We start from the raw sequence: 12,831 nt of genomic DNA, 5'->3' as shown, positions 1-12,831 counted from the left end.
CTGCCAGCCCAGAGACGGGAGGCTCCAGCCACGTGAGCTGCCGCCGGCTGGAAGAGGGGCCGGCGGGCTTAATGGCGTCCGGGACAAAACGTGGGCCAGCAGATGCCAGTGTCAGCCCCGGGCAATCGGTGGGCTCCAGAGAGGGCACGGTGGGGGGCAGGATTCTGTAGTCTCCTAGGCTCTGCCCTTCCTGGGGTCGAGGACATTGCCTCAGTGGGAAGGAGCGGGGCCGGGCCAGCTCCCATCCCTGACTTTCCCCACCTCCACAGGTTTGATCCAAAGAAAGGATTTTGGTGCCAGCTGCTCGAAGGAGGAAAAACCAAGTGTCTGGGCAAAAGCAAGGGCCGGAAATACCCAGAGATGGACTTGGATGTAAGTGGTGGACACGCTGCCCACAGCAGCTGGAAAATGGATGGGGCCCCTGTCCTGGAGGGAGCCTTCTCTCCCCTTTACCTGAGCCCAGCACGTCAATGGCCTTGGCACTTCCTGGATCGTGTTCTTAAAGATGAGGAAATGCGGGTGGGGTTGTGGATCGGAAATGATTTGGCCAAATGAGTATTAATTACCTTCTACCAAGGGCTGAGTGCCCCGGGCTCCGAGGATGAATCAGGCATGTTCTTCGCCTTCAAGGAGCTCCTAGTCTAGGAAGGAAGTGAGTCACATCCACCAGTAAGTAGAATACAAGGCAGGACGTGCTCCGTGCAGTAGGAGAGGTCCCGGAAGTGCTATGGGAATTAGGGTCAGGGTCAGGGGTAGAGGGGTCTCTGGAGTTGGGCCTGAAAGGGTGGGGCCCATTTGGACCTGTGGCGGGAAGGGTGAGGCGTTCCTGTAGGAGAGAAGGGCAGGTACAAAGGATGTAGGGGGAAGGTCACATGCTGTGACTCCTTGTGTTTGCCCCTGGTTTTTAAATATTTTTTAAATTGATTTCAACGAGGAAGGGAGATGGAGAGAGAGATAGAAACATCAGTGATGAGAGAGAGTCATTGATTGGCTGCCTCCTGCACGCCCCACACTGGGGACCGAGCCTGCAACCCGGGAATCAAACCGTGACCTCCTGGTTCATAGGTTGACGCTCAATCACTTGAGTCACACTGGTCGGGCTCGCCCCTGGTTTTAACTCATTCTCTCTCCTCTCTGTAACAAGTGTTTGTGTTTATGTGCTGTATTTGGTGCTCGTACTATGTAGGAGTTTTCTTTTGGAGGCAACCGTTTTGAAGAAGACTGTGGACAAATAATGGGCATATGGGCAGGTGCCAGCAGATGGTGGTTTTAAAGGGGGTCCCTCTGAGTCCGCACATCACCACGATCTGAGCTCTCCTTCCTGTTACAGTCCCGCGCCTTCCTGAAGGACTATTACCGGGACCACAACATCGAGCTGTCCAAGCTGCTGTACAAGATGGGCCAGACGCTGCCCACCTGGCTGCGGGAGGACCTCCAGAACACCAGGTAGCCGTGGCCACCACAGCCAGACTGACGTTTGTGATGGCAGGGACGTCCCGCGGCACGCTGAGCCAGACCGACCTGCAGAACGGAGCTGGGCCTGGGCTGGCCAAGCACGTCTGAGCAATACTCTGCCGAGGCCCAGGCAGGGCCGGGAAGCCGGGCAGGCCCCCCGCGCCTCCAAGCATCCCGCGCTGGGGCTGTGGCCGCTAGGACCGCCTTCGCCACCAGAGGTCCATCCCGCTCACAGCCCCCATGGGGAGGCCACTCCGTGAGACTCTGTTCTGCCCCTCACTGTGTCCTACCAACCATGCCCTCTCCTCCGTCCTGCCACTCCCTGCCCAGCAGGCTGTCCCTCCGTGTCAGCTGCCACATTTCCTGTCCTCTGGACAGTAAGGGGGAAGAGCCCAGCTGGGCCTTTTGCCAAACCAGGGAGTGGGACTGGACGCTTCCCTGCCTGTTTCGAGCCAGGCCCTCCCGAGGGGCCAGCTGGGGACCAGAGCCGGGCACCAGGCTGGATGTGAGGGTGGTACCTCGAGAGAACTCCAAACTCCCACATTCATTCTGGGTCAGACCTTCACATCTCACCCGCCCTTTTGGGGGAAAGAACTGCTGATTCCTACAGTATCCACCTAGTCCTCAAGGCCTCCTCCAGGACCCTGGGCACTGCCATGCCATTCGGACCCAGAGACCCAGGCCTCAATCCCACCCCTTTCCACCCTGGGGTATGACACGCGTGGTGTTTCCTGTGGTAAAAGACTGAGGCGGTTCAGGAGTCTGCAGTATACGTGTTCCAGTGTACATACATTGTCCCCACGCCCGCCAGCCTCGGCCCCTGGCCCACCCAGTGAGCTGGGGACACTGCCACCCACGGCCTTGCCCGGCGACCTGTGGCTGAGGGTTCCGAGAGGCCCCTTAACCTCCCCAATACTAAGAAGCTAAAGTATTTTAATATTTTGTTTTTCTTCTTGGTGCCAGAGTTTATACTTTGGGTGCTGGGGTCGCACTGTGTTATACATATACATATATATATATATATATAATTTGTATATATATATTATATTTTTTTTGGTTGGGTTTGTTTTTATTCAGTCATACAAAATGGTGGCAAGCCCCAGGCCCAGAGGGTGTCTCTCCGTGAGGGGAGGGAGGGCGACTGTGTGCAGGTGCCCGGGCGGGCTCTCTGGGCTGCCCGGGTGAGCAGAGGTGGCAGGGTCCATGGGGAAGACCCACTCTCCCCAGGGAGCCTGGGGAATTTTGGCCAAAGGAGACAGCGGGCTGGGTGGCGTCCTGGGCGAGGCCGCTGTGCCCTCACACGGTGCTAGGTGGGGAGCTGCCCTGGGCGCTGGAGCCGCGGGGCCTGCAGACCGCGGGGCTCTGGGCTGTTCGCTGGTTGGGGTCTGCTCCTACCCTCCTCTTAACAATGTGAAGGGACTAAACTGGGTGCTCTCCCAGCCCCTCCCACTGCCAGTTCAGCTTCGGACTGACCCCCTGAAGGCCTTTCCGAGAGCCTGGCCCCTTGAGGCTGGACGGCCTCCGGGTGTGGAGACGACGTCACAGCTGCTGGGAGCAGGGGCTGAGGACGATGTGCAGCTCCTGCCGCAGTCAGTGCCCTACCTGCCGCGCCACTGCCTCTGAGCCCTCCTCCCCCGCCCCTGCCAGGTCCTGCCCTCTCTCTCGCCCTCGGTCAAACCACTTCTTCCCAGCCAGGGTGCCTTTGAGCTTCTCAGGCCTCCATTTGCATCCCTGTCGTACTCTCCTCACCTCCAAAGGCCCTTCCCAGACTGCGGGGCCTGGGTCACTCTTGGCTCTGAACCAGTTCCCTCCCCCCTCCCCAGTTCTCCACTGGGATGGAGAGGGTTGGACACTGCGTGTGGTTTCCTGGTCTACCCAGAAGCGTTCCCACTGTGTTTCTCATCGGGCCTCTGGGCCTGGGAGCCCTGAGCACCGTCAACCCCACAAGGGGTGAGCGCAGAGTGTCCGGGCAGGGCAGGCGGCCTGCCCGCTTGTGGAACCAGACTCCCAGAGTGCAGCAGGGACTTCCCTGGGGCAAGTCCCAGGTCTCACTTCCCATCTGTCAGCGAGGGTAAGGGCTCCGTGACCTTGGTGACCTCACAGCAGTCTGCCCTCTGGGCCTGGACGTCTGCCCCCGCTTCCCCCCCAAGCTCTGAATGGGGCCTGAGGGGCCGGCAGCTCCCCTTCTCCAAGCCCCGGCAGGACAGGCAGGGGTGAGACCTGTGGGAGCAGAGGAGACACTGGGGGCTGTTGTCCAGGCCCTTCTGGGAGGCTTGGCACGTGCCCTGCCACATACAAATCTGGTCACTGCTGTCACTTCCTTTGCCACTGACGAGTCTCTCCAGGACCCACTGCAGGCCCTGCAGGGGTTACAGAGCAGAGACAGGCTCCGGGGCACTCAGCCACTGAGCACAGGCCCCGTCAGGAGGAGAACCAGAGGTCAGTGGGCGCAGCAGCAGCAGCTCAGTGCTCACTGATTCACTGTAAGGGTTTGGCCAGAGAGAGGGGCCGGGGGGGCTTCAACCATGTAGATGACTTCACCATCCCTTCTGCTGACCCCACCACGAGCCCGTGTCCACAAGGTGGGAGCCAGGGGAGGCCAGCTAACGCCTCAGCCACTCGCAGCTCTAGAGCCACCGGCAGGGCAGGCATCTTGTGATGGTGGACGAGTCTGAACTTTAAAGATGGCCCTTTCCAAACCCCTAAGTAGGAGCAGCCAGTGTCGGGGCCCAGGTTGGGGCAGAGGTCTGTCCGAAGCAGCAGAACACTGCGGGCGGGCGGTCCATGGATTTCACCCGCCGTCCAGATTTAAAATGAACATTGTGGTACGTTCTCTCTCTACATTTCTGAATCAGCTTAAAAGTAAAAATCACGAGACTTCACCCCAAAATGCTGCAGGCTGCATCTGCTAAGACTGAGGATGTTCTTCTCTGCAGTGGCCCAATATCTCCCCTGAAACGATAATTCCTCACATCTGCTCTCCAACCCCCATTCTCCTTTCCCCCAAATAACTTACACCTGGTTTGGAATTTGCATCCAATCAAGGGGCACACACTGCGTTTGTACCTGTGATTTAAGGCACGTTGAAGGTGGAAAAGTCCTGCTCACTCTGAGTTTTAAGTGCCGTTGCTTCCGAGGCCAGCAGGCCTGCTGCTCAGACAGGCTGCGTTCTGCGGTTTCCTCCTGGCGTCAGGCGAAGCCCCAGCCCCTGTACTGTCACGAACACCTGAGGCTGTGAGGAGGTTTGCCTTTGTGCTGACTTGACAACTTCCCTCCACCCTAAGGTGCTCCTCTGCTGCCACCTGTACCAAGTGCCAAACCAGCAGAGGGGCCGGCTGGAGCTCCAGGAGCTCAGGAGCGCGGGAGGCAGCCCTGCAGCCAGGCCTGGGGTGCAGGGGGGCGGAGGCTTGGAGGCCCTCTAGGAGGAGGAGGCTGCGTGCATGGAGGCCAGACCAAGTTGTGTTGGGCCTCGGGAATGAGATGTCCCTGGCTCAGAAGAAGAGCCTTTCCTCCCCGCTTTGATCCTGGTGATGGACCACAGGGCACCAAACTGCATGTCTGTCTTTTTCTGTCTGTCTGTCTCTCTCTCTCTCGTGGTCCTGGGTCTCCGGTTCTTGGAGGCCCGTGGTCAGTGTGCACTGGAGCAGAGCCAGGCCCCTGGGATGTGCCGGGGAAAGGTCTAGCTGGGGAACCGCCCCCCACCCCTCACCGTGGTGTAAGGAGAAGAGCACTGGGCTGGAGGCAGGAGGTGGGCGATTGCGTCCCAACTGGTACCTCAGCTGCTTGACAGCTTTCCTCCCAGGGCCTCAGTCCCCCCATTTATACACCGAGCAGGTGGAGCTATAGCCGGGTTTTCAGATGTCAGGGAAGAAGGGGTCTGCCCTAGTTGAAGAGAGGATGGAGGGCCCAGGCAGCCCCATCCCCGCCCCCACTCCCTGCAGGCGCTGCTGGGTTCTGGGTTTGCCATCCCTGGGTTGGCTGCCCCCGGGCAAGCACCAGCCTAGACTGGAGATATTTTCAGCTTCCTGGAGGGATGGGCATGGTCAACGTCAAGGGCTTGGGGAGACTCTGGCTGTGTTTTATCCTAAGTTCCTCCCTCCCTCACTCTCTGTGGCCCTTGAGGAGAATGAGGGAGGAGAGGGTTTTTTAAGACTATGCTAGCGTTTATTATCAGCAAGAGGGCTCCTTTTGTAATTTGTGCATGAAATTCATGTCATTTCCTGGGGAGAGGAGAGGGCTGACTGGAGAGGGTGGGGGGGCACGCTGGGGGAGCAGGCCCAGGTTTCCTTCCCTTGGGGTGGAGAGAGGCGTGGAGAGGGGGCGCTACCCAGCTCACCTGATCAGGGCTCTCAAATCAGCCGTTTTGGGTTGTGTTAACAGTGGGAACCTTCCTCCATTAATGTACAATATCGAACTAACTGCTAATAAAGTGGGGTTCCGTTTGTACCCATTGGTCATGTCTGTCTGTCCGACCTTGCGCAAGGCCTTGCAGAGGAGGGTGGAGACACAGATGTTTGCATGCACGGCCACTCTGCCCGCCTTTGCTATCCCCCCCCCCCCAACCACACACACACACGGTGACTCAGTCAAATCAGAGGTCAGAGGTCATGTCCATGGGGTTGTAGATAGCTTTTCCAGATAGCAGAGGCCTGTCGTGGGACAGCCAGCCAGGGAGCAAAGTGCCTTCAGACCTGCTAGATGGTGACAAGTGCCTCGCCCTGGTATGGAGGCTCAGAGTCTAGACCCAGTTCTGCCACGAATGTGACTTGTGATTGGGCACAGGTCACTTTTACCTCTTGATCCTCAGTTTCCTCATCTTTCAGGGGTTTGGAGGGAATTGGACTTCATGGCTGTCCCTGGAGAATTTGCTTAAAATACCAGATTCCAAGGCCACACTCAGAGTTTTCTTTCTGACAGATGAGCAGGGGGCAAACCTTCATTTTAACAACCTCTCCAGCAGCAGAGGCACCCCACTTTGGGGAGCCCTGGCTCAGATGACTTCAGAGTCCCTCTGTCCAAGGAACAAAAACTTTGGATAAAACAAACGACTTTCTAGCCCTCCCAGCCTGGTTGTGATTTGCGGGAGGGGCCCTGGCCAGCTGTCTGCAATGCCAGTGTCTGGACCTGTTCCTCAGAACCTCCTGCAAGGCTTTAAAATGCACATTCCCCGGCTCCCCCAAAGCACTCAATCAGAACCCAGCCCTGTGCACTTTAACACAGCCCGCCCCCGTGTGAGCGGAGAAGGTTACAGAAATGTGGGTGCTGCGAGGGGCCTGCTGGGACCCCGCAGGGAACACCCTAAAATGCCAACCCAGCGGCACAAGAGCCACACTTGCAGAGGCCACCTTGGGGGTTGTCATCTGGGAGCTCGGTCCGGCCGCGTGGCGTCACCAGCAAGAACACGGCCAGAGGCTGCTCTACTGGGAACAGATCCAGAAGGTGTGACACCGAAGGGAACCCTGTGCCAGGTCAGGGGTTGGGCCACATCAGAAACCTGTGACTTTTACAACAGCATGATTCTTCTTTACAGGGGAAACTTCACTGGGAACCAGGTAAAGGCAGGTGCTCTGGCTGGAGTGGGGGTGAGGGTCTGGACTCGCCCTCCTCCCTGTCCCCCATCCTGTCTGGAACCCTAAGATTCCTTGAAGCGCATTGTGAAAAGCCAGCCTGGCTGCTCTCAGAGGTCCCAGGAGTCCTGCAAGTCTAACAGGCTGAGTGAACAAAACACATGAGAGCCCCGCACCCCCCGCAGAGGGGAGTTCCCTGTGGGAACCCCGCGCCCTCGGGCAGTCCAGGCTCCAAAGGTGGGCATTTCCCTCGGAGAAGCCCTGGCTGCTGTGCACAGGGCAGTGTGTTTGATGATAGCAGAGAAGGGAAACAACCTGCCCATCCCTGGGGGGCAGCCCCACAGCCTCCAGGGCAGCCACGTGCTGACAATGCAGCTGAAGACAGTCCTGCCAGGGTCCTTTACAAGACTGACCTCTACAGTGTGACCATGTGGGAAGAGAATACTATAACGTGTATGTGTTCTGGGAGTATCTATAATAATAAAAGGGTAATATGTCATTCCGGACAAAGCCGGGCTGGAGGGAAGTCCTCCCGGGTGCCAGTTGGAAGCTGGTGCCGGCAGCCGGGGGGAAGGAAGGCCTACTCTTGTACGAATTTGTGCATCAGGCCTCTAGTAGATAATATATTTCTCACACCAAACATAACAGGAGGGGGAGGGGACAGGGAAGAGGGATTTTCCTAGGGGACTTTAACTTTGGCTGAAACATTTTTTTAAAGAAAGATCATGTATTCATCAGTAGAATGAAAATGTTCTAATAAAAATAACTGGGAATGGGTGAAGCAGAAAGAGGCGGCTCCAGGCAGCTGTCCACTGTGAGATATGCCACAAAGGGGGTGACACTGCTGTCCTTCACCAGCCCACAGGCTCCCAGCAGAGCCAGGGCCCAAGGAGGCCCTGGGCAGTGGGGGAAGGTCTCACCTTGCTGCAGTTTTCCTGAGCACCTGTCAAGACCCTGAGCTGAGGAGCCGGACTTGCTGTGTGACTCGGGGCAAGTCTCCGCGCCGCTCTGGTCTTCAGAGCTCAGCTCCCACAGGCCCACAGATGGGGCCTTCGAGTTAGCGTCATCAGTCTTGGGGCAAATCAACGTCGTAGGAGAAGGACACAGCCTGTGCCGTTCCTGACAAAACCTGGTAACGTGAATCTAGCCAGGAGGAAACGGCAAACACGTCCATGGTGAGGGACAGTTAGCAAAGTAACTGGCCTGACCTCCAAAGATGTCAAAGTCATGAAAGTAAAGGAAAGCTGAGAAATGTCTACTAAAGGGACCCGGCAATCAAACGTCACAGGTGACCCTGAAGGGGTCCTGGACAGGAAACAATGAGCTGTAAAGCATACCACAGGGACAACTGGCAAAACATGAATGCAGACTGTGGGGGTTGGAGAATAATCAACGTTAAATTTCCTGATTTTGATTATCCTACTGTAATGTATGAGTATATCACTGTTCTTACAGAGTACGCGCTGAAATATTTAGGTAAGAAGAAAGAAAGGGAGCTGAATTTTGACTCTTACTCTAGCACAGGGGTCCTCAAACTACGGCCCACGGGCCACATGCAAATACAAATATTGTATTTGTTCCCGTTTTGTTTTTTTACTTCAAAATAAGATATGTGCAGTGTGCATAGGAATTTGTTCATAGTTTTTTTTTTAAACTATAGTCCGGCCCTCCAAGGGTCTGAGGGACAGTGAACTGGCCCCCTGTTTAAAAAGTTTGAGGACCCCTGCTCTAGCCTGTCAGACTTATCTGGTGCAGTTCAGAATATGTCCACCAGGGGGAGATATCACACTATCATCTCAAGGCTAGGTCAGGGTGAACCTCCCCATCGAAGACTGGGTTGCGGGGGGGGGAATAAATGGTGGTGGGGTAATAATACTATAAATAAGAATATCAAATTAAATAACATGAATAATAAAAAGTATTTCTCACTCTGACTCAGCAGGTCCTCAGTAATATCTCTTAATCATCATGACAATCCTCTGAGGTAGGTATTATCAATCTCATGGTAAGCAAAACCTGGACATTATGTACAAAATTTGAAGTTGGACCCTTACTTCACACCATATACAAAAATTAGCTTAAAATGAATTTAAAAACCTAAATTTAAGAGCTGCACTATAAAACTCTTAGAAGAAAACAAGTGCACATTTCCATGACCTTGAATTTGGTCATTGTTTCTTAAATATGACACCAAAAGCACAAGCAACAAAGGAAAAATAGGTAAACTATTTTTCATTAAAATTAAAAACTTTTGTGCATGAAAGTACACTAACAAGAGAGTGAAAATACAATCCACAGAATGGGGAAAATATTTGCAAACCATATGTCTGGTAAGGGCTTACTATCTGGAATATATAAAGAACTCCAACAACTCAATTTAAAAATGAGCAAAGAATTTGATTAGACATTTCTCCAAAGAAGATACACAAATGGCCAACATGAAAATATGCCCAACATTCTTAGCCATCAGGGAAATGCAAGTCAAGACTACTTCATACCTATTAGGATGGCTATAACTTATTTTAAAAGGAAAATTAATTTGGATGAGGACATAGAGGAATTGAAACCCTCATACATTGCTGGTGGGACTGTAAAACAGAGCAGCCTCTGTGGAAAACAGTTCCTCAAAAAAAACCCGAAACATTATTTTCAACAGCCAACGCTGGGGACAACCTAGGTGTCCATCAGCAGGTGAATAGATAAGCAAAATATGGCCTATGCACACAGGGGAATATCATTTAGCAAAAAAAGGAAGAAATCCTCGTAAATGATAGAACAGGAATTAAACTTGACAGCATTATACTAAGTGAAATAAGCCAGACACACGAGGACAAATGCTGTGTGCTTCCACTCCTATGGGCTATCTGGAACAGGCAGATTCACAGAGACGGGAGGTGGGCTAGGGGTTACCAAGAGCTGAGGGGAGAGAATGGGGAGTCATTGTTTCATGGGTCCAGAGTTTCTGCTTGGGGAGGTGGAAAATGTTACAGAGAGTAGTGATGGTGGCACAACAATGTGAATGTAGTTAATGCCACTGAACTGTACACTTAAAATGGCAAGTTGTGCCACAATAAAAAAAATACACATATAGCACAAAAGGCAGCTCTTAAAAAATTGAGATGTAATTCACATACCATAAAATAATGCTTTAAAGTGCACAATTAATTCAGTGCTGTTTAGCATAGTCACAAAGCTGTGCAAGTATCACCAGTAGTTCCAGAACATTCTATCACCTCAAAAAGAAAGCTCATGCCCGTTAGTGGTCCTTCCCCATTCTTTCTTCTTCCCAGCCTCTGGCAAACACGACACTACTTTCTGTTTCTATGGAGGATTGCTTTTTCTGGACAAGTCACGTAAATGGAATCCCACAATCTGTAGTCTTTTGTGTCTGGTTTCTCTCCCCATAATGTTTTCAAGGTTCACCCATGTTGTAGCATGTATGCGTACTTCAAGCTGTTTTCCATGGTGGCCAGACCATGTTCAGTCCCACCAGCAATGGAGGAGGGTTTCAATTTCTCCTGTCCTAAAAGCTTGTCATGTTCCACTCTTTTCATTACATCTCTCCAAGTGGGTGTGAAGTGGTATTTATTGTGGGTTTTGACTTGCATTTTCCTGATAATTAATGACGATGAGCATCTTTTCATGTGTTTGCTGGCTGTTTATGTCTCCTTTGGAGAAATGTCTATTCAAGTTCTTTGCCCATTTTTGAATTGGGTTGTCTGTCTTTTTGTTGTTGAGTTTGTAAGAGTTCTTTATTCTGGATACTAGATTCTTATTAGATGGGTCATTTAGGTCTTTGATCCATTCTGAGTTGATTTTTATGTATCAGGTGGGGCTGGAGTTTAACTTCATTCTTTGGGGTGTGGATGGCCAGTTGTCCCAGCACCACTTTTTGAGAAGACTGTTCTTTCCCCCATTGAATCGCTATGGCACCCTTGTCAAAATCCATTGTCCATAAATATAAGTATTTACTTATATCCTCAATTCTATTCCACTGATCTATAGCCAGTTTTAGACAGTCTTGATTACTGTAACTTTGTAGTAATCATTGAAGTCAGGAATGGTTCCTGTAGCTTTGGTCTTCCTTTTTAAAATTGTTTTTGGCTATTTGGGGGTCCTTGCATTTACATGTGAATCTTAGGATCAGCTTGTAAAAAATGTACCTGGGATTTTAATAGGGATTGTGTTGAATCTGTAGACCATTGGGGAGTTGCCATCTTACAGATACTAAGTTTTCACCCTCCGCCATGCCAGGCTATGTTTATGCAGTGCAAATGGGCACAGATTCCTTCTCTGGATGATCCAAACAGCCCCATTAACCCCCTTCCCCCAAAGTCTCTCCCTTCTCCTCCATCATGACATTTTTGGAGGCTCATTTCCCCTACCTGTCAAATTCATAGCCCTTAAGCCTCTTCTTAAAGGAAGTCTTCCTGGCTTGCCTCTATGTTCTCTGTGATCACAGATATCCAAGATAGTCATTTACAAATTTAAAATTTTATATTAAAGAGTATGATACAACAATATAGAATCTGATGTATGGGTTATAGTACAGATAATTTGACTATAGCACACTTCTATTACCATAGGACCTATGTTTTTATTATAGTACAGATAGGTATATTATCGGCCTTTAGTTCCAGTGCGTAGATTTATGAGTTAAGCATAATGTGGTAGAGCTGAGAAGGCCCATCTAGTCTCTTAGTCCCTTTCTAACCCATTTTACAGATAGGCAAATTGAAGCTCAAGGGCACAGGTAATGGGGTTCAGGTGACTTTGAGGAGCCTTGGTTCCCATACCCCCTGCTCACTTGAATGTAAAAGCATTTAAGATGGACCCACCCAACTCTCTAACTGCCCAGCTCATGGCAGCTTGTAGTTAAAAATGGGAAGCAGAGGCAAGTCCTCCGTGGCCAGGCCAGCCCCCTGCGCCCCCAGCATGGACGAGGGGCCAGCCATCTGCACAGCTGGAGTTGGTTACCCAGCTGTTTATGGGTCTTTGCCTCTGGTGTTTATAGTTCTGCCTTTGGGCCTGCTCTGCGTCCCCACTAATTAGAACAAGACTGCAGGAGGCGGTGTGGGGTGGCGGGGAGCAGCGGGCGGGCTGGACCTGCGCCCTGGCTTCTGCCTTGCCTCCTTCCAGCAAGGGTTTCGGGCCTTTTACAAGGAAGGACACAGGAAGGAGAGCAAGACGGCACCAATTAAAAGCAGGCGAGAAAGCAGGCACACAGTGGGAGAACGCAGAGGCAAGAAGGAGGCTAACAATGGAGTCCCCCGTGACTTAGAGACTCGATCTAGGCCAACTGTGGAGCCAGACCTCTCCTTTTTTTTTTTTAAATATATATATTTTATCGATTTTTTTACAGAGAGGAAGGAAGAGGGATAGAGAGTTAGAAACATCTATGAGAGAGAAACATCGATCAGCTGCCTCCTGCACACCTCCCACTGGGGATGTGCCCGCAACCAAGGTACATGCCCTTGACAGGAATCGAACCTGGGACCCTTGAGTCCGCAGGCCAACGCTCTATCCACTGAGCCAAACCGGCCATGGCCAGACCACTCCTTTTAAGAAAATACATTTTTATCAGAAAAGTTATAGATATTCGTTGTGGGAAATTGAGAACACACAGACAAATGAGAAGAAAGGGGGATGTCTGTCCCTCTGCTCTGCGATACCATTGCTCATGTTTGAGTATGTCCTCTTCCTGGCTGATGTACGAAGTCGCTCTCCTAGCAATGGAATTCTGTTTTGCAAATCTCCTTTTAACGTAATAAATGGTCAACATCTTTTTGTGTTATTGAATGTTTTTTTC

The 12,831-nt window shown here is 52.0% G+C and overlaps 1 protein-coding gene across 1 annotated transcript in view; it reads left to right on the top strand.

The window, feature by feature from the left end:
• NDST1 (N-deacetylase and N-sulfotransferase 1) overlaps window positions 1-2,513 on the top strand; it is a 35,502-nt gene extending 32,989 nt beyond the window's left edge. Inside the window, exons 14-15 of the mRNA XM_014456203.2 lie at window positions 270-372; window positions 1,331-2,513. Of these exons, the coding sequence (XP_014311689.1) occupies window positions 270-372; window positions 1,331-1,450 (223 nt within the window). The 3' untranslated portion in view covers window positions 1,451-2,513. The remainder of the gene's footprint in view (window positions 1-269; window positions 373-1,330) is intronic.
• Window positions 2,514-12,831: the final 10,318 nt, after the last annotated feature.

The sequence above is a fragment of the Myotis lucifugus genome, unplaced genomic scaffold (assembly GCF_000147115.1).
Source record: "Myotis lucifugus unplaced genomic scaffold, Myoluc2.0 scaffold_56, whole genome shotgun sequence".
NCBI classification, from domain to species: Eukaryota; Metazoa; Chordata; class Mammalia; order Chiroptera; family Vespertilionidae; genus Myotis; species Myotis lucifugus.
The sequence above is the reverse complement of the archived record's forward strand: the minus strand, read 5'-3'. Positions and strand labels throughout refer to the sequence as shown.